The sequence below is a fragment of the Carassius auratus genome, chromosome 15, assembly GCF_003368295.1.
Source record: "Carassius auratus strain Wakin chromosome 15, ASM336829v1, whole genome shotgun sequence".
NCBI lineage: Eukaryota > Metazoa > Chordata > Actinopteri > Cypriniformes > Cyprinidae > Carassius > Carassius auratus.
The window spans coordinates 7,633,070-7,652,997 of record NC_039257.1 but is presented as its reverse complement, the minus strand read 5'-3'; the positions used below and the strand labels follow the sequence as shown (position 1 = coordinate 7,652,997).

General features: G+C 36.2%; 2 protein-coding genes across 5 annotated transcripts in view; one reads left to right on the top strand and one right to left on the bottom strand.

Annotated features, from left to right (window-relative positions):
• Positions 1–707: 707 nt before the first annotated feature.
• Positions 708–5,717, bottom strand: LOC113114908 (rho-related GTP-binding protein RhoG-like). The gene is made up of 2 exons (XM_026282006.1): positions 5,527–5,717; positions 708–1,725 (listed from the first exon to the last, which is right to left on the bottom strand). Exon 2 carries the CDS (start codon positions 1,696–1,698, stop codon positions 1,123–1,125), a length of 576 nt encoding a protein of 191 aa, XP_026137791.1. The 5' UTR covers positions 1,699–1,725; positions 5,527–5,717; the 3' UTR covers positions 708–1,122.
• A 2,377-nt stretch (positions 5,718–8,094) lies between these two features.
• LOC113114907 (stromal interaction molecule 1-like) overlaps positions 8,095–19,928 on the top strand; it is a 33,301-nt gene continuing 21,467 nt past the window's right edge. Inside the window, exons 1-4 of one of the 4 annotated variants that reach the window (XM_026282002.1) lie at positions 8,095–8,372; positions 9,218–9,348; positions 14,429–14,559; positions 19,158–19,272. In XM_026282002.1, the coding sequence (XP_026137787.1) occupies positions 9,228–9,348; positions 14,429–14,559; positions 19,158–19,272 (367 nt within the window). In that variant the 5' untranslated portion in view covers positions 8,095–8,372; positions 9,218–9,227. The remainder of the gene's footprint in view (positions 8,373–9,217; positions 9,349–14,428; positions 14,560–19,157; positions 19,273–19,928) is intronic. The other 3 variants (XM_026282003.1, XM_026282004.1, XM_026282005.1) reach the window with 3 other exon arrangements.

Sequence of the window (19,928 nt, the reverse complement as noted above, 5' to 3'; positions counted from 1 at the left end):
TACCAGAGCCAAAAATTCTGTCTAAAACACAAATTGCTTGTAAATTTCACAAATTATTACAAAAACTGCAAGTCACACATTTTCAAGTAGAAATTTTCAAGTAATAACAAAAACAAAAACAAAACAAAACAAAACAAAAACCTGAAATAGGATTTTCTCGTAAAATATACCCCAACAATCTTTCTTTTGGTTACAATTTAGAAAATAATAGTTAACAGTGTTGATTAAATCAATTATAAACATGTTCCAGAATGTTTGACACCCACATGTTTGTCTTTATTTTGCATACCCAAATAAGTTAACAGAATAAAGCAAATGAATAAAGAAAAGAAGAAAAAAGAAAATGTATATAATTACATCAACAATTTAATTTGAGGTTTAAGAGGAACTCTCAGATTATTAATACATGTTAATTGCTCTTATCTTGAAATAATTGAGTAAATTTCTGTAACTCATATATTTTGAAAACACTTCAACTAACATTATAGCGTAATATAAATTTAAATATTTTTGGTAGTGGAAATTTAGACTATAACTAGCTAAATGCTAACATGCTAAGTAACACAAGACTTTGATAGCATAGCAATAGCTTAATAAGTATAGAAATAAAGAACATTTAACATTCAGTAAAGCATCCTATGCTCAACTAGTCACAAACAGAAGTTCTTCTAAATCTGGCATAAAAAAAAAAAAAATAATAATAATAATTATGTAGCATGTACTCTCCATGTTGAGTGCCATGGCAAAGCGTGCTGGGAAATAGAAATCCCCAGCCCAGTTTCAGTTAAATTCAAGTTCCTCTAAATGAAAAAGAAACAAGTTCATTAAATTCAAAACACTGACTTATAATGTGTCAGTTCTGTGCACTCTTGTGCACACGATTGACTAAATTGTTTAATTATGTTGAGCATTTACAGTGTGTTTGTACTGATTTATTATTTGAATCCTATCATTTATTCTTTTATTTCCCCTTGAAATAAATACCACTTAGTATGATATTTTGTTGTACTGTATATAATGTAAAGACATTTGTACTTTTTATTAAGTGTGATTTTTGTTCATATGTACATGTGATGAAACAAATACCCCATAAAAAATACATATGTTCATGTCCCGTCCCATTTAAAGTAGCACACATGATTTCTTGCGGGCTTTTGATTTGGGGTGGAGGAAAGCGAGAGCTGCTTCCGTAAACACCTCCTTCACCCCGTCCTGGCTGAGCGCTGAACACTCCATGTACTTGCTGGCCTTGATTTGTCGGGCCAGCGCCGCCCCCTGCTGCTGGGACACCACCGACAGGTTCCTCTCCTTGAGCTTCTTCAGCACCTCTGGATCATCTCTCAGATCCTTTTGAGTCCCCACCAGCAGGATGGGCACATTAGGACAGTGTTCCGACACCTCAGGGTACCACTTTAGCTTGACGTTCTCGTAGGACGAGGGGTTGACGATGCAGAAGCAGATGATGAAGACGTTGGTCTGTGGGTAGGAGAGGGTCCGTAGACGGTCGTACTCCTCCTGTCCCGCGGTGTCCCACAGATTCAGGCTGATGACTTTAGAGTCTACAGCCAGCTGTGCACTGTAGTTGTCAAACACGGTGGGAACGTATTCTTTAGGAAAGGCGTTGGTGGTGAAGGAAATCAGGAGGCAGGTCTTCCCAACCGCACCGTCTCCAACCACGACACACTTGATGTTCTGCATTGTTGTTCTGCCTTCAGCTTCCAAAAACTGAAAGACACGCAAGGACCAAACGTTGTCTATGACTTGTATGCAGTACATGAGATATTTATTTAAATCTGAAAGGCCTATTTGATCCTAAATATACTAAGAACAGTAAAAACTGTTAAATAATATTACAATTTCAAATTCTTCTATTATTATTATAATAATAATAATAATAATAATTATTATTATTATTATTATTATTATTATTATTATATATTTTGAAATGTAATTTATTCCTGGGATGTAAGGTTGAATTTTCAGCACCATTACTCCAGTTTTATGTGTCACATGATCCTACAGAATTCATTCTAATAAATCTATATCTATATCTATCTATCTATCTATCTATCTATCTATCTATCTATCTATCTATCTATCTATATATATATATATATATATATATATATATATATATATATATATATATATATATATATATAAATTATTATTATTATTATTATTATTATTATCATAAATGTTTGATATTAATAACTAATGTTCCTTGAACAGCAATTACGCATATTAGAGTGGTTTCTGAAGGGTCATGTGACACTGAAGACTGGAGTAATGATGCTGAAAATTCTGCCTTACATCCCAGGAATAAATAACAATTTCAAATGTATTCAAATTGTAAACAAATATTTTAAATTGTAAAAATATTTCTGATTTTACTTTATTTATTTATTTTCAAATGCATTCCTGGTGATTATAAGACTAATTTTGTGTTCCATGTGAGAAAGAAAATCTTGAGTTTGAAACGACATGCAAAAAGCTGAATATATTAAACTTGAATCATTGATAAATATATATATAAAAAAACAGTCATTTTAACACTGGTTAAACAATATGAATGAATATATTCATGCTAGATGACCATCATGGTTGTATAAGCCATGTTTATGTCAAATTATCACGTGTGTCACAGCTAAAAATGACCATGCTTAACGCCCACAAAACATTAGTGTTGTCAGTGACCTTTATTTATATCTTTCTGAGAAGAACATTTGCACTGAACTAGCAGGGAAGTAATTCATCTCATATGGGTGACTGTTAAAGAGATAGTTCACCCAAAAATGACAATTCTGTTAACATTTACTCACCATCATGTCATTCCAAACTTGTATGAATTGCTTTCTTATGTTGAAAATAAAAGAAGATATTTTTAAGATTGCTGGTAATCAATTTATTTTCCTACTATGGAAGTCAGTGGGAACCACCAACAGTTTGATTACCAGCAATCTTCAAAATATCTTCTTTTATGTTCAACATACAGTAAGAAAGCAATGCATACAGTTTTGGAATGGCGTAAAGGTGAGTAAATGATGACATAATTTTAATTTTTGGTTGAACAATGCCTTTAACATCATTTGAAACTCTGCAATAATGTAATAATATTGCATTATTTTTGAAAACATATGATGTGCATTCTCCTCAGCTTGAAAACAAATCTAATGAAGAGGCTGTCGACTCTTTACATGTTGACTTAGGGTTAGTTCACCCAATAATCAAAATTATTTAATTAATAACTCACCCTCATGTCGTTCCAAACCAATGAGACCTCTGTTCATCTTTGGAACACAGTTTAAGATATTTTAGATTTAGTCCGAGAGCTCTCAGTGCCTCCATTGAAGCTGTGTGTACGGTATACTGTCCATGTCCAGAAAGGTAATAAAAACATCATCAAAGTAGTCCATGTGACATCAGATAGTCAGTTAGAATTTTTTGAAGCATCGAAAATACATTTTGGTCCAAAAATAGCAATAGTCTGTTGTGAGAGAGTTCAAATCAAAGCAGTCTGTGATATCCGGTTCACCAACAAATCCTTCAATGTAACCGGATCTTTTTGAACCAGTTCACCAATTTGAACTGAATCGTTTTAAACGGTTCGCGTCTCCAATAAGCATTAATCCACAAATGACTTAAGCTGTTAACTTTTTTAATGTGGCTGACACTCCCTCTGAGTTCAAACAAACCCATATCCCGGAGTAATTCATGTACTCAAACAGTACACTGACTGAACTGATGTTAAGAGAGAACTGAAGATGAACACCGAGCCGAGCTAGATAATGACTCGTTCACGAGTCAAGAACCGTTTCTGTCAGACGCGTCCGATTCAAGAACCGAGGAGCTGATTATACTGCACATGTGTGGTTCAGCGTGAAGCAAACCGAACTGATTCTTTTGGTGATTGATTCTGAACTGATTCTGTGCTAATTTTATGAGCCCAGGTAAACCGAAGACTTGAATCAAGGGCAATCATCGCCAATGACGCTGTCCGAAAGAACTAATGGTGATCCGAAAACCGATGAGTCAGTCTTTTGTTCGTTATCTGGTTCGTCTCGGTGTTCATCTTCAGTTCTGTTTGATTAAATTAATTACTCCGGGATATTGGTTTGTTTGAACTCAGAGGGAGTGTCAGCAACATTAAACAAGTTAACAGCTTAAGTCATTTGTGGATTAATGCGTATTGGAGACATGAACTTTTTAAAACGATTCAGTTTGATTTGGTGAACTGTTTCAAAAAGATCCGGTTACATCGAATGATTCGTTCGCGAACCGGATATCACAAACTTTGATTTGAACTCTCTCACAACAGACACGGAAAAGAAGACAATGCTGAATAAAGTCGTAGTTTTTGACTGACCCTCTGATGTCACATGGACTACTTTGATGATGTTTTTCTTACCTTTCTGGACATGGACAGTAGACCGTACACACAGCTTCAATGGAGGGACTGAGAGCTCTCGGACTAATTCTAAAATATCTTAAACTGTGTTCCGAAGATAAACGGCGGTCTCACAGGTTTGGAACGACATGAGGGTGAGTTATTAATGACATAATTTTGATTATTGGGTGAACTAACCCTTTAAATGTTGAAGGCTCTAGTTATGCACATCTGAGTTCGAAATGTGAAATCAGTAGATTATTTATAAACGTAGGGGTCTAACATGACTTTGCTGACAAAAAACAGTTCCTTTTTTCAAAAAAACTAGAACTTAAAACCGTACAGCTTACTGTTTTAAGGGTCACGAACCACCCACAGTCCATTCACTTATCGAATGTTTCATATTGCGCTGAAAGTATTTGGGACAAATCTTAAGCTCCAATCAAAACGACTACAATCCATTTTCCAGGAATCAGAGTGCATGTTTAAGAATAATTAAAATTGGATGTTGACATTTAGCTGCATGTCAAATTTTTAAAGATAAGAGTACTTACTGACCAGGATTTTTTTTTTCAATACTACATATTCACAAGCATATTCACTGAATATTACATTGACAGTCACTCCACAGACAGTCTCTTTCCATATAAGTGGGCTGTCAGAATAAACTACAAAGTCAATCAGATCAAATCAGAGTATTTGCATCTCACATATTTCAGCTGATACTTTTCTCCTTTAAATCCTCTGATCTTGTTTTTTTTTTCATTTATTTTCTAAAAAATACAATATTGTCTGTGTTGTATATCCAAATGCTACCAACACAATTGCACTATATATTAAGTAGAAAACTACATGTTGTCTGTCTTTCTGTATTATATTTAATACATACAAAATGTAAAATAACATTACATATGAACGTGTATTGTTATTTGGTCAGATGCATAAACCAAAACGGAGCTCCATTAGACTACAACAGAATAAATAAAAAAAAGGATGTACTGCTCTAATGACATCATTGTATTCTTATCAGTTTACAAATTATCAAACCAGAGATGCATATGAAATCTGGCCTACAATAAAGTCTAATAGGACACAGAGTTTGGGACAGAGAATTAAGTGCAAATAAGAGATAAACTCACCAGGCATGATACAAAAGAGTGTCCAGGAAATTGTCAACAGTGGTATGAATAAAACTGTCCCTAAATACAGTGACACAGGGGACTGAAGGAGGAAGTGAGCACAGCCTAGTGCGCTGAGAGGAAGTCAGTGACACAAAAAAGCAAAGTGCGGTGGAGAAGTTTAAAGATGATGTAGACCATAACTTAATGGGGTGCATGTCAAAAAGAAAGACATTTGCATATAGACACATTTGATATGTACATACCCTCTGTAGTGAATGGGTGCCGTCAGAATGAGAGTCAGAAAAGCTGATAAAAACATCACAATAATCCACAAGTACAGATCCAGTCCATCCGTTAACATCTCGTGGAGCAATAAAGATGCATGTTTGTAAGAAACAAAGCCATCTGTATTAATTTTATTTTATTTTGTTCAGTTCAAACTGTTGGCTCCAATCTTCTATCTATAATATTGCTTTCTCCAGTGAAAATGTCATATTGTATCAGTCTGGAAATGTGTGTGCATGTATCAAGAAACAGTTTACAAGCAAAAACAGTTCTAAACAAATATGTTGGCGGATTTTGATGTGAGAGAACAAGAGTGGAAGTACTTTTTTCAGTGGAGGAAACGTCACCATGGATTATGGACTCGTACTTTGGTCAGAAAATCCTTATAGGATTTGTTCCCATGAAGAAACATGGACTTGCACGGCCAGAGGGTGAGTACTTTTTTAGCAGATTTCATTTTGATTTTCATTTTGGGTGAATTATTCATTTAAACTCGCCATGTATGATCTACAAGAGCGTGGGATGATGCTTCAAACTGAAACTGTGAAATGTTCACATCCATTAGTGACTTATTGCAGTGTCATCACGAGGCCACTAGGAGGCAGTGTTATCTTTTCGCAAACAAGCATGCTCTGCAGTCCCTTGGAAAAAGAAGTGTTAGGAAAACACCATCATAGCAGACGTGGGTGTCCAATCAAACAGTGAATGCGCTTTCATTTTTCATTTTTTTTTGCACAGGTCAAAGGGCCACTTCTCTTGCGTCCTTCTATCCACTACTGAAAGTTGTATAATTATTGACTATTTGTTGCTGGTGATTAGGCAGAGTGTTTTATAGTGCAGTCATGTTGTGTTGTCTTTATCATATTTTCTGCACTGAATTTGTGGGATTTCTGCAGAAATCTGTGTAAAATAAATGCCCCGTAAGCCCCCAATTAAGGAAGTAGGTTAGATATTAAGGTTAGTAAATTATTTTCTATATTTTAGATTGCAGCTCAAACATCAGAGCACTAGCAACATTAGGGTCATGGTTTGATTCCCAGGTGCATGAACTGATAAAATGTATCAATTGAATGTAATGAATGTAGCTTTGGATAAAAGGGCCAGTTAAGTGCCTAAATGTAGAAAAATAATTTATGTTAATACAAAGCATACTAGTATAAGGGAATATAGCCACCCTGTAACCCAAGACTGGTCGCCCATTGAAGCTAGTTGAGTCTGGTCAGTACCTGGATGGGAGACCTCCTGGGAAAACTAGGTTGCTGCTGGAAGAGTTGGTGAGGCCTGCAGGGGGTACTCAACCTGTGGTCTGTGTGGGTCCTAACACCCTGGTATAGTGATGAGGACACTATACTGTAAGGTCCTAACTCTCTGTTGTCATTAAAAATCCCAGGATGTCCTTTGAAAAAGAGTAGGGGTGTAACCTCAGCATCTTAGCCAAATTCACCCATTGGCCTCTGTCCATCATGGCCCCCTAATCATCCATATACACTGATTGGCTTCATCACTCTGTCTCCTCTCCACAAATAAGCTGGTGTGTGGTGGGCGATCTGGCGCAATATTGCTGCCATCGCATCATCCAGGTGGATTAGGAGATTGATGGTGGTTTAGGAGATCAACCCCTTTCATGTAAAGCACTTTGAGTACCCAGAAAAGTGCTATATAAATAATAATAATTATTATTATGTAAAGTACTATGTGTAATCAGAAGTCTTATAACAATTATTAAAATAAATGTAATATTATAAAATCTAATTAGTTATTAACATTTAGTGCTGTCAAGAGATTAATCGCGATTAATCGCAAACAAAAGAAAAAAAATGTTCACATTTGTGTGTGTGCTGTGTATATTTATTATGTATATATAAATACAGACACATGCATGCATATATTTCAGAAAAAAATATATTTATATTAAATAGATTTTCTATATAATATAAATTATAGCCTATTCATATAAATATAAACATGTAAATAATTTCAAAATACAGTATATACTCAAAATATAATGTGTGTGTGTATTTACATATGCATAATAAATATACACAGAACACAGACATGTAAATTATGTAAATAAAAACTTATTTTGGATGGGATTAATCTTGATTAATCGTTTGACAGTACTGAAAAATATGAAAATATGTACACCCTCCACTGTGGTAAACATAATGAACACAATAATTATATTATAAAAATGCTAGAATATATAATTAATTCAATATACAGAAAAAATAATTTAATGTAAAGTCGACACCTTGAACTAAGCAGCATTGTGCTTGTTATAACAGAGCCTGTGCAGGGAGTGTGTGACTGCGCATGCGTCGCGCCGCAGACTGCGAGCCCGGCTTGAATCGAGGAGGAAGCGCAGCTTATTTGGCCTCAATTGCTTCTGTGTCTGAGTGAGGACGAATGAACCACCGTGCACCTGACGTATTCTCTCATCGGGACGGAAAACCGGACAGAACCGCGCGGCCGTGTGTTTCTGGAGTGTTTCAACACAAAGCCTCAATGGAGTCTGATGGGAGGAGAGAGCAGCTGAAGACTGACCTCAAACACTGAGACGGTCTCAACGAGGATCCGAGGTAACGCAGCTCATTTTAAACGGTTTAACGTTTAGTTTCTCTGTTTTACATCACGCATCGTTTTAGAGAGGGATTTGGTTGTTTAGGAAGAGGGAAAGGTGAGAACCAGTGGCCTCGTGCGCTAGAAAGCCAGCTGCGCATTCAACCGCATGACTATAAAGATAATACAGTGTCGCGGATTATGAATCAGCTATTTATGACTGATTTTGTTAAGCAAATGTAGGTGAAACAACTATTACCAGTAAAAAGTCTGCTCCTGGACCATATCTGGCTGTATAATAGGTAGGTTAATGTGTTAATTATTAAAAATATTATTTTGTAAAGTCCGTGCTATCCTTCATGCATTGTTGTAAAGCTAAGTTAAACATTTCAGACTGTAAACTTTTTAAATGGTGATTATAGTAGTTAAGCAAGGGCTGGACTATAGTTTCCACTTAAAAAATGTTGACTTACTTTAATTGACAGGTGAGACTTGATAGTATTCATTACACGTCATCAGGAGAGAGAGAAAAAAAGTTGCATTCGTTTTAATTTAATTGAATTAAATTTTTATAATAATAATTATTATTATTATTTATTAATGTTTTTAAACTTTTATTTATTGTGTTTTTTGATATATCTTCATATATTTTACTGGGGGTCCAATTGACCACTAATAAAAGATAATTTTTTTTTTTTTTTTTTTTTTACTATTATTTTTAACCTTAGAAATAATGCATTTAAACAAAAGTGTAAGTGGGACCTACATTATTAATATATTAGTTTTCTTTTAAAACATGACTTGACATGCAGGGTTGGATTGTTGGTTTGCTGACATGATCTTTCTCGCTCGTATCCCAAACCAGCTTTCCCACTATGGATCCCAAGAGATTGGTGTCTTTCTGGATTGCATGTATATGCTTCTTGTTGGAATGTCGAGCGGACAAATCCAATCCTGTAAGCCCAGACCCCTTACCATCGGACAACAGTGTCTCAGGTGAGTTTGAAATGATGGAGTTATTATTTTACATTGGAGAAAAAGTAGCTAGTAACAACAAGCGAGATGTACTTCAAAGTGCTCTGTGCTTTGCAGTCCCCTGTCCCAGTGCTGTATCTTATTTAGAAATTGTATGGGGGTCTAAATGCGGCCGGGCTGAGAATAGGAAGGGAATGCATTCTGTTAGCACTTTCCTCACTTGCGCTGCTCTGTGGCAGCATGTCAAATTAAGGTGACTAGAGCATTAAAGTGTGTACAATTGCTTCTGTAATGTGTTTTAGACCCATATAAAGGGTGGCTTGTCCTTAGAGTTCATCTGAGTTGACTTTTGAGAGATGTTTGGGATTTGTTGCTTTTTGCCCAGATGACTGCTCTACAAAACAAACCAGTTTTAGTTAAGAGTGAAGTGATGTAATAATGTGAAAATATATCTACATATTTTAGACTCGGTCTACCTCCGTTTTCACTTTATTTTTAATGTTCTGTGATTTTCATGAGTTGCTTGTCTGTTCTGAACAGTTAAACTGAGCACTGTTCAGAAAAATCCTTCATGTCCTGCGGAACCTTCAGTTTTCCTGCATCTTTTGCATATTTCCGCAGTGACTTTATGATTTTGAGATCCATCCCATTTTGAGATCCCCATGGGATGAAGATTTCCAAATTTTTCTTATTTTGTTGATATATAATCTTTTTTTTTTTTTTTTTTTTTTTTTTTTTTTTTTTTTTATTAGTACTGCCCTTTGGAAGCAACAGAAGATACTTACATGTTTCTTGTAAGACAAATTAAGTACAATTTACCTTGATATTCAAATTTTTTCACCCCCCGGCTCTTTATCCCTCTTATTTCCTTCCGGAGCATCAGTGAATGGTTGAACCGTGTTTTTTTTTTTTTTTTCTAATCTTATTTGAAAACTTTAAGCAGACAATTTTCTTAATGCTGTTACTTTTTACATAGCTAGTATTGTAACATGTGAACTGGGTGACGTTGAAGTTATATTTGGGTGTCATCAATCATGTTCTGCTTCAATGATGTAAAAGTTGTCTTTTACAGTGGCCTTCTGGTGGTCTTTCTTTTCCGTGTTCTGTTATTGAATCAACCATCTGATTTGTAATGACTCAAGGGCCCTTTGGGAAAACTGCCTGAAGTCCAGAGTTACTTTTTATGCATTTGTTGAACTGGCAGAGCCCAGTCATTAAATGATAATACACCACTCTGCTACTGGTTGAATGAGCTGTATTGTGTATCCACCATTTTCACTCTAAAATTAGCACTGAATTGACCTTTAGAGGGTTGACCATAACTCTGCAAATCAAATCTACGATTTCAAATGGTAATATGCCGTGTTTAGCATTTTAAGTAGTTAGACATAGTTATTTTGCATCTTTAATGCATATTTCTGTATGAGTGTTTGTACTTTTATCATATTATAGTGATAAAAACATTGGTAGTTGTAGCTGGTATTCCACTTCATTCATCAAACTGGAAATGAAAGGTCAATTCGAGTTTATCGTGCAAATGTAGCAGATAACATGGGTATCTTGTGCATGCAAATAATTTGCATACTCTACACACACTACATATTGCAAAGATAAAGTAGCATGCTGCTCTCAATCTAAACATATCCTTGTTCTGTCTCCGATTGTGGGAAGTCATAGGTGGTTGTTATTTTGCATCTGAAACAGGTTAATATAAATATTTTCTATGGGTAAGAAGTTTGCATTGCAAATGATCATGCTGTATACACGCTATATGCAACTGGTGTGTGACGTCATTTCTGAGCAGGTTGGGCTCATTGCATGACATTTCAGAAGCTGTGGCTTTAGAATCATCTATGGGTGTTTTACAATGCAAATATTTCCGTGTTTAAGATAATTTATTCTTTGCATCAGGCACAAGTGTGTTTGACAGCATTAAAATAACAGGCCAAGTCAGTTATATAGACAGTATAAAGCGATGAGTATTAAGCACCTATTATTAGACTAATATAATGCAATTTTACTGGCTTTCCCAGCACATAGATTAACAGGCACGTGGGAAATGTGGTAACTTTGGCCTTTATCGATGAGTCATTTATTTATTTTTATTTTTTTTTACTCTAACCATAATGTTATGATGACAAAATAAGAAAATGGTTTCTGAATTAATGTTAATTTCAACATCCCTAAAAAAGGATGCCTTTATTCAGTAAGAACACATTAAATTGATCAAGTGACAGTAAATACATTTATAATGTATCACAGTTTCCAAAAAATCTGCACAACTGCCTTCAAAGTTGATAATAGTACGAAATGCTTCTGGGTTATAAATATAATTTAATATCATAACTTACGGTTAACTAAAACTAAAAACCATATGTTTTTGTTACTTTACAACATTTCTCATTTCCATTTAGTTTATAGTCATGTACTTAATTAAAACTAAAGTTGAAATACAAATTGTGAAAAAAACATGTAGACAATAAAATAAAATAAAAATTCTTAAACCTTCAACCAAAATTGAGACTGAAAGTATAAGATGAGAAAATTATTGAAAATACTGATTAAAAACTATAACTATAAAATAACCCTGCTATAGACCAAATCAGCATACCGTATTCGAGTGATTTCTAAAGGATGAAGACTAGAGTAATAGCTGCTGAAAATTCAGTTTTGCCATCACAGGAATACATTACATTTTAAAATATACACAAATATAAAAGGGATTTCATGAATTATTGACCTCATCTTTCTCCCTGTGACCAAAAGCTCTCTCAAGCTTCAGCGGGGAGGATCTGTCCCCACCCCGCCTCCGCAGGCCTTGATCTTTGGAACTTCCTGTGTGTGTCAGGTCTGAGAACCACACCGATGGAGCTCAAGCGTCTCCTGAGGCTGATGGTCAGGCTTCACACAGTAAACAACGCTCATGCCCCTGGTCGGCCTGGATTAGATTCCAGTCCTGTTGGAGAAGACTTTATCCCATGAGCTGCAGTTTGTGCACTAGTCCACAGCCTCCCCAAACAGCCAGCCAGCCCCTCATCTCCTGAGTCCTGTCTGTTACATAACAGCAGATTGACAGAAGATAACTAGTGGCTTGTTGTCCCATTTCTTGCTTTTTTTTAAAGAGGAAATATTTAGATGATCGAGTTAGTTTTTAACTCCTCGTGACTAGCTGGACTGTTGTATTTGTTGCTAAAGGGGACTTTTGCATTAAATAACTGTATTCACTGAACCCTGATTAGATATAGAGAGTCATGTTTCTTACAAAGACAGTGTTCATGGATTTGAGCAGTGCTTTTGATCTTAGGCCTGTTCAGGTTATATAAAACACTTTATGTGGGACATCAGCTGGTAACCTAAAGCCAGAAAAATACTCTAAACAAGTATGCAAAAGCATTGCTAGTGTGCCATCCTATTGTTAATCGTTCTTCCCACTGTTCTCAGGGGGTCGATTGAGTTTCCTAGCTGTTACTTTGGTAGTTAACTATAAGCATTTGAACTGTTGCGCCAACTAGCTGAGTTTTCGCCAAACTGTTTCTCGCCATGATCGACCGTTCTGATATATATTCTTGACTGATTGCAGTTAAGGTTTATTTATTTATTTATATATTTTTTTGCATTCCTGTTTAGAATAATGTATGTTTTGGACCTAGAAGTTACATTTATAATGCAGTCTGATTTTTACAAATATTTATTGATCCAATTTGTTTGAAACATCACGTTTGACACATTCACTTAAAAAAGTCCAAAAAGAGACCCTGCCCTTGAAATACGATCACAGGACGTCAGAGGAGATGTCACTAGGCAGGAGAGTAGTGCGTTACTACCGTGAACAAGCAGAAATCTGTCTTTACTGATGACTTGTGACTGCATCATCTGAGACGAGCAGTTGAACAACATATAGATATTGCTCACTTTCTTCTGGTTTGCTCTATTTGTCTTGAGTACAGCCTGGTATTTAAAACAGTACATCTAATATAAAGGTTGTAGTTAATTTTACTTGGTAGGTGATTCATTTCAGAAACCAGATATGCCTCTCCCCTTGTCTAGTTTTCAGCCCCCAAGCCTGGTTCCCAATCATCTACCAGGCCTTCAGGGTGGCTTTGATAGGTTTCTGCCTTGGTTCTTGGAAAGCTTTAAAAGACATCTCCTCTTAGGTTTCTAAATGCATGTCTTGTGTTATGAAAAGACAGATGCCAAGGTTTATTTTTGCAGCTCATTGGTCTCTTGGACTGGTTCCTTTGTGTTATAACTCTCTTGATATACACAAGCACAACCGGATACATCACAGTCTCTCTAGTACCACACGCTCTGATCTGATAAAGTTCCCACTTGGAAACTTTCACACAAACTACTGCAGGTTCTCTCGGCACAAACCAGAGCTTTCCTGGCCCTCAGAACCTTGAGTGTGGTAACACAACAGCTGTAAGGATTGGCATCCTAAATATAGTTGTTTGCTAGTTTAAGTTAATACCACAGCTGGTCTATTTTTAGCCCCCCTCATAGTTGGAGTTGGAAACCTCCATGGACACAGTGGGATTTGGAGTGGAACAGTTTAGAGGCACCTCTGAGTTCTGAAATTGGATGCGGTGCTATCATTTTAAACACAGTCTCCATTACCATGCAATGGTCTCATAAAAGTCATTTGTGGCCCCTGACAGTTAAATTAACTATTGCTAAGGCAACAAGCCATATTGTTTTTTTTATCTCACCTTCATTTCCAAGAGGTGATCTTTTATTGTTTGATGTGGTCCAGTTGAATGCGCCAGTTCTCAATTAAAATGCAATAAAGCTTCTAGTACTATAGGATGGTGTAATGGTTAAAGATCTCGGCTGGTTGGTTCACCAACTTTAATTTAAAACTTTAATTTTAACTTTAATTTCCAAAATATGTGCTTTCACATGGAGCAGCATTAACTACACCGAGCCGTTGTTCACTGACAAGCTGCGCAAAAACACGATCATATTTTGCGCATGTTTTGCGCAGCTTGTCAGTGAACAATGGCTTCCGACACCTTAAATGAGAGCTAATCCAGCAATTCGACTTGTTTGCCGCCTGGCTTGTTTAAGTATCACACTAACTGCGTCTGTCTCTTTTCTTCAGAGTTTTGCCGCATTGACGAGCTGCTCTGCCAGGATGAGATCGCCATCCTCAGTTTTGAGGCCATCCGCAGCATTCACAAGCAAATGGACGACGATGCCAACGGCAATGTGGATGTTTCGGAAACCGATGGGGTCAGTGAATTGCTTTTAAAGCTGCCTCTACGTGGATAACTTTTGGATAATTAGGCAGTTGATTGACCTTTGTTCTCTTCTAACCTCACACTTGATGGTGGTTGATTAAACAGCTGATTAATGTTCAGGTCAGCATGATGGTGTATTAATAATCTGCCACAGGCTGGTAGGTACCCTGACACTTGCGATATTAGCTTTTTCATTTTACAAGCTGTCTGTTCATTCACACTATGGGGTACAGCAGTGACTGCCATGGTTTTGGAAGTATTTTTCAAATTAATTTTCTGCATAAATTCATGAACCAATACAACTACTTCCAAAATTGTTAAAAAATTACAAACTTTGATTTAAAGCATAAAAAGATGTATAACTTTAAATTGTGTAAGCATATGAAAAAAGGTGCAAGACTGCACTTCATTTTACTAATGAGTGAACTGTTGTTTTTTACTCTTATAATATTTAATAATATACTATACTATATACAGTATTTACATAATGGCATTTTATTTATATTCGTATGAAATATGAATGACAATATAATAATAATAATAATAAACAAATATTGAAAATAAATATTGTTCATAAGTTAATCATATTATTGGTGTTATTTTTTTCTTCAGTGATTATTGGATAATGGGAATTTACTGGGAGTTTGGCATATTTTATGTATGGGGAAAATGAATGGGATTTTTCTCTTCCACAACTAACAGTCACAGCTTTTTTAGCAGTTCAAGATTATAGTGCTCAAGTCGACTGCATCCTTTTAACCTTCTCTATTTCATCCTGTCTAATGCCCTTTCCAGTGATCTGGGCTTGTTAAAGCATTAGTACACCATGAATTGTATCAGCCTATGTGACGTAGCACAGCAGTGTGTGTCATGGTTGGTGTTATTTAGTTCTTTGAGCTGCAAGATACAGGAAACCAGAAGCCATCCCACTGTGCTATTTTGAGTCCGGTGGTCTTCAGAGGCTATAACCACTAGTTCAGAACTTCAGACCCATGTGTAGGCATCTCACACAAAGAGTGATCATCTAGGATCAGCTTGAGTTATCAGTAGTAAACTCAATGATTACATGGGATAAAAGAAGAATTACTAGTCAAAATCTACACTTGTGCATGTCAATTATCATGCGTTTTTGTCATCTTCTAGACCTTTGCCCTACTGGTGATGAGGTAATGCATATGTCAGCATTTTAGCAGACAAAGATATGATATGACATGCAGACTAGTCTTGTGAAATGACATATTTCATGCTTGTTTTCATAGCATCTATCTTAGCGTCTCTGAGATCCAGGAACAAATTTGAGTCATTGGTTTCACTACTAGTCAGGAGTAAGGATAATTCAAGATAGTTATGATACTAGTCATCCAACAACAATCTTGTCCATTAGTTTATAAAGATGCAGTGGTTGTTGGTTGATGAACTTGATTGAATTAGCTGTATATTTTTTTTTTTTTTTTTTTTTTTAGATCTGCATATTTATAATATTACATATTTATAATGTTATTTGAACTCTATCATAATCATTCTTTATTATAGTGAATGGTTTTTTTTTTTTGACTATTCAAATCATGTTCAAATATACATATCAAATATGATGCATCAGGCTTTTGATGAACATTTAGTTTTTAATGTCTCAATCATCATTTATTTTGCTTTACAAAGTGAAAACTACAGAACTTTGATCATACATATTATCTTACTAAAACGTACTGAAATCTGTATGCAATTTATGTAACTAGTCGGCTATATGTTTTAAAAAATCTTATTGAGTTACATAAGTAATCATAATATATATAAATATTTTTTTTTGGTCATAATTATTATCTGCATTCTGTATCAAATGACATATTTTTGCTCAGTTTGGGCCTCTGACTGACTCTGAAATGTTTTTTTGTTTGAGTGTGAACCCAATATTATACTATATTTGTATATATACGGTACAATTAGATATTCCTAAATAAATAATCGGACTTGTTTTATATGGATTAAGTTCAAATTAGTCCTATATAATGTTTTTCACCAAACCTACATTGTTTCATTGTACTGTAATCTGTTTTTCTCTTCACCCACATTGAGTTAGCCTAGCAGCTACCAGTGTGTATTAGCCCACTAGCTAACACTGAACAACACTAGCCCACTCAAAACCACAATGAAAGACTCCAGTGCCGACAGGCTCGGCTTGTTCATTCTTTCAGCAATATGTTCGCTAGCAGTAAACACACTCATTTGCCTTTTGTACCATCTCTCTTTTTTGAATAATATCCCAAATCTCTGATGCTGCTTTGGAACTGGTGGCTGTTTGCCCGAGGAAAGCCGGGCTTTGTGTTTGTTGGGTGTTGTTTTGGAAGCATACGCAGGGCCTGGCCCTTCCTGGCATCCTTTCAGTCGAGCGTTATGCTGTGTAGGCGTGCTGTCCTGCTGCATCCAGCCTTCTCGAAGCAGCATCAAGGCAAATCCCACAGAATGGATACCAGCATCCTGGTATTCTTCTGAGAGTCACTTTCTAAGATCTTCAAATGATGATTTGATGGCATAGAGCGGAGTGTACAGTCGCCAGAATGAACCGTTAGAAATGGTTGTGCTACGTTTAGCATCTGTTTCCACAGATCTCATTTTGCCCGACACTTGTCTTTGAGTGGGCATGTTGAAGAATGTTTTGGCCTGTGTTTGAAAGCCATGACTCATTTTCTTTTTTTTTTTAATGGCCTGGGGACATCGTTTCAAGTGAAATTGTGGATTTTAATTATTGCCGCTATGGGGGAAAAGCCAAGCATCTCTCCGTGTTTCAATATGTCAGTCGTAAGGCATTTTGAATGCTATTAAAACAACACATTTGATTTCAAGAAAACAGGTGTGGTTGGTCTCTAAATATTTAGATGTTTATGACACATCTCCTACAGCGGTTGACGTTTAACTACAGTTTGAAGGTCTTTAGAGTCTTAAATATCCCATGAACTGCGCTTTAACCTTCTGTTGCGTTATGTTGTGTAAAATTTTGCCATCTGCTGTGTCTGAGCAAACAGAGCCTTTTTTAATTTGCTCTCTATATGCTCAGAACACTCAATGGCGTTAATAGACCCAGAATGTCTTCAAGGATCAGGTTGTCTACATGTAAGATAGACCGTGTCCAGCAGCATGGGTTGGCTGTTGAGTGTTCTCTAGAGTAAAGAGTTTGTCATTGAATTATGTCTGGTCATTTGCTCAAAATGGTCAAACAAAGTCATTTTCTGTCCAGTTAGTTTTCAGTGTGGGCAGCACTATCCGGCTTGGAAACCAAGCGACTAACAAAATGTAGTAATGCTTCACATAGCTGGGTTAACTTATAGACTAAGTCCTTACTTAGCTGTAAAGGCCTCTTTTATCCATTAGAAATATTTGTTCATTGTTATTGGTTTTATTTTAATATTATATAATAATATATATATTATATTGATCTACATTTAAGCCATTTTGGTGTTTTTATTCTTTTACTATATACATCTGTGATCACATCTGTGATTCTTTGTGATATATTTGTTATTTTATGTTCTTTTTATAACATTGTATATATCTTCTATTTATTGTTTAATGTAAGGTATTTTAACTGAGGGGTGAAATGCTCGTTTTCACTCAATATCCTGTTAATCTTGAGTACCTATAGAGTAGTACTGCATCCTTCATAACTCCAAAAAGTCTTTAGTTTTATTATATTCAGAAGAGAAAGATAGTCTGTACCAATTTTTCCCGGAAAAACACGACCAACTGGAGGCGTGATGTGTGGGCGGAGCTAAAGAATCACGAGCGCCAGTAGGCTTTTGCGTCGAGAGCGTATGGAAGCTGTGACATTACCCAGAGCCATTGAAAAACATATTTAACGGCTCTGACATTGAGGAAAAAACCATCATCCAAAATAAACCATGGCTAATAGTCAGATTCAGCCGTTTATTTATGATCCAGAATCAGACCCCGAGGCTGAAACTGAACGAGAGCAGCAGCAGCAACGACTCAAAAACACACTCCTTTTGTGACATTTCGCGACGCTCTCGCTCTGATCAGTGAATCGCTCTGATCAGTGAATGTCTGTGCTCTCAGTGCTGTGCTATACAGGAGCGCGCGCTCTTCCGGCAGACGTGCCCTTAGGACCCATATAAGGAAATTCCGCTCCATCTAACGTCACACAGAGCCATACTCAAAAAAACCTTTCCGAAACTTGTGACAAACCGGAAGGCTTCAAACGTACAACTTAATTTTTGAAACTTTGTCCATGTTTAGCATGGGAATCCAACTCTTTAACAGTGTAAAAAACTCAGTATTCATGAAATAGCATTTCATCCCCCCCCCCCACCTTTAAATATTGATATTAAAATATACCATGTTTACAATTGTACCACTGTAGTAGTTTTAATGGCTGCTTGTGCTGTTGTAGACAAACTCTTCTACACATCTCCATCTCAAGGTCTTTGTAAAGGAAATATAAAAATAAATAAATCTCTGGTATGAAGCTCTTTATACAGGAAATGAAAAGAATACAAGTCTGCTAGTGGAGAATAAGGTACTGGCATCCTTGAGTTGTTAATTGGAATAGATTTCATTTTGTTCCCTGTTATCCTACAGTTTTTAAGAGAGGACCTCAACTACCATGACCCCAAAGCCAAGCACAACAGTTTCCACGGTGACGACCAGCTCATAAGCGTGGAAGACCTGTGGAATGCCTGGAAGAGTTCAGAAGGTGAGTGCGACCTAGTGTTGGGCGATATGGTCATTTTTCACATCGTCATATCATCAGCCCGTGAGGTCGACGATACACAATATTATCGTGCATGTGTGGAGCAAGAGAGAGACTCTTTGTTCTTGCCATATCAGAACTATGTGGTGTTTTAAGCTGCGCAGGTGCATGAGAAAGAGCCTATTGTATCACCAATAATCGAAAAAATATACTTTAAAACATATACTGAATGATTTAACTACAGCTAGTTCATGGATATCGCGTGTCCTGTGATAAATCTGCCACATCTGTGAACAGAAGTTATCAGTCTAAATGTTCTGCAGGATCAGTCAACGGTGAAAATCATGACGAGACAGACGCACCGCATCAGAAACAAGAATGAGATGCAGTCTAACATAACTGTGGCATTAAACTCCGTTAGTGAGGACTCGTTTAAAATATTGTACATATATAGTCCATTCAGATTACTTGTTAAGTGCAATGAATACCTTCTATCTGCAGACGATGTACGTCTGTTTGTGGATGAAGACTTTGAAACAGCCAAACCAATGTATTTTGCATGCATCACATTAAAGTGCTGTGTGCATGAAAATAACAAGGCGGCAGAGAAACTTATCATCCATAGTGGTTCTCACATAGTCCTTCTACGTCATCACCAC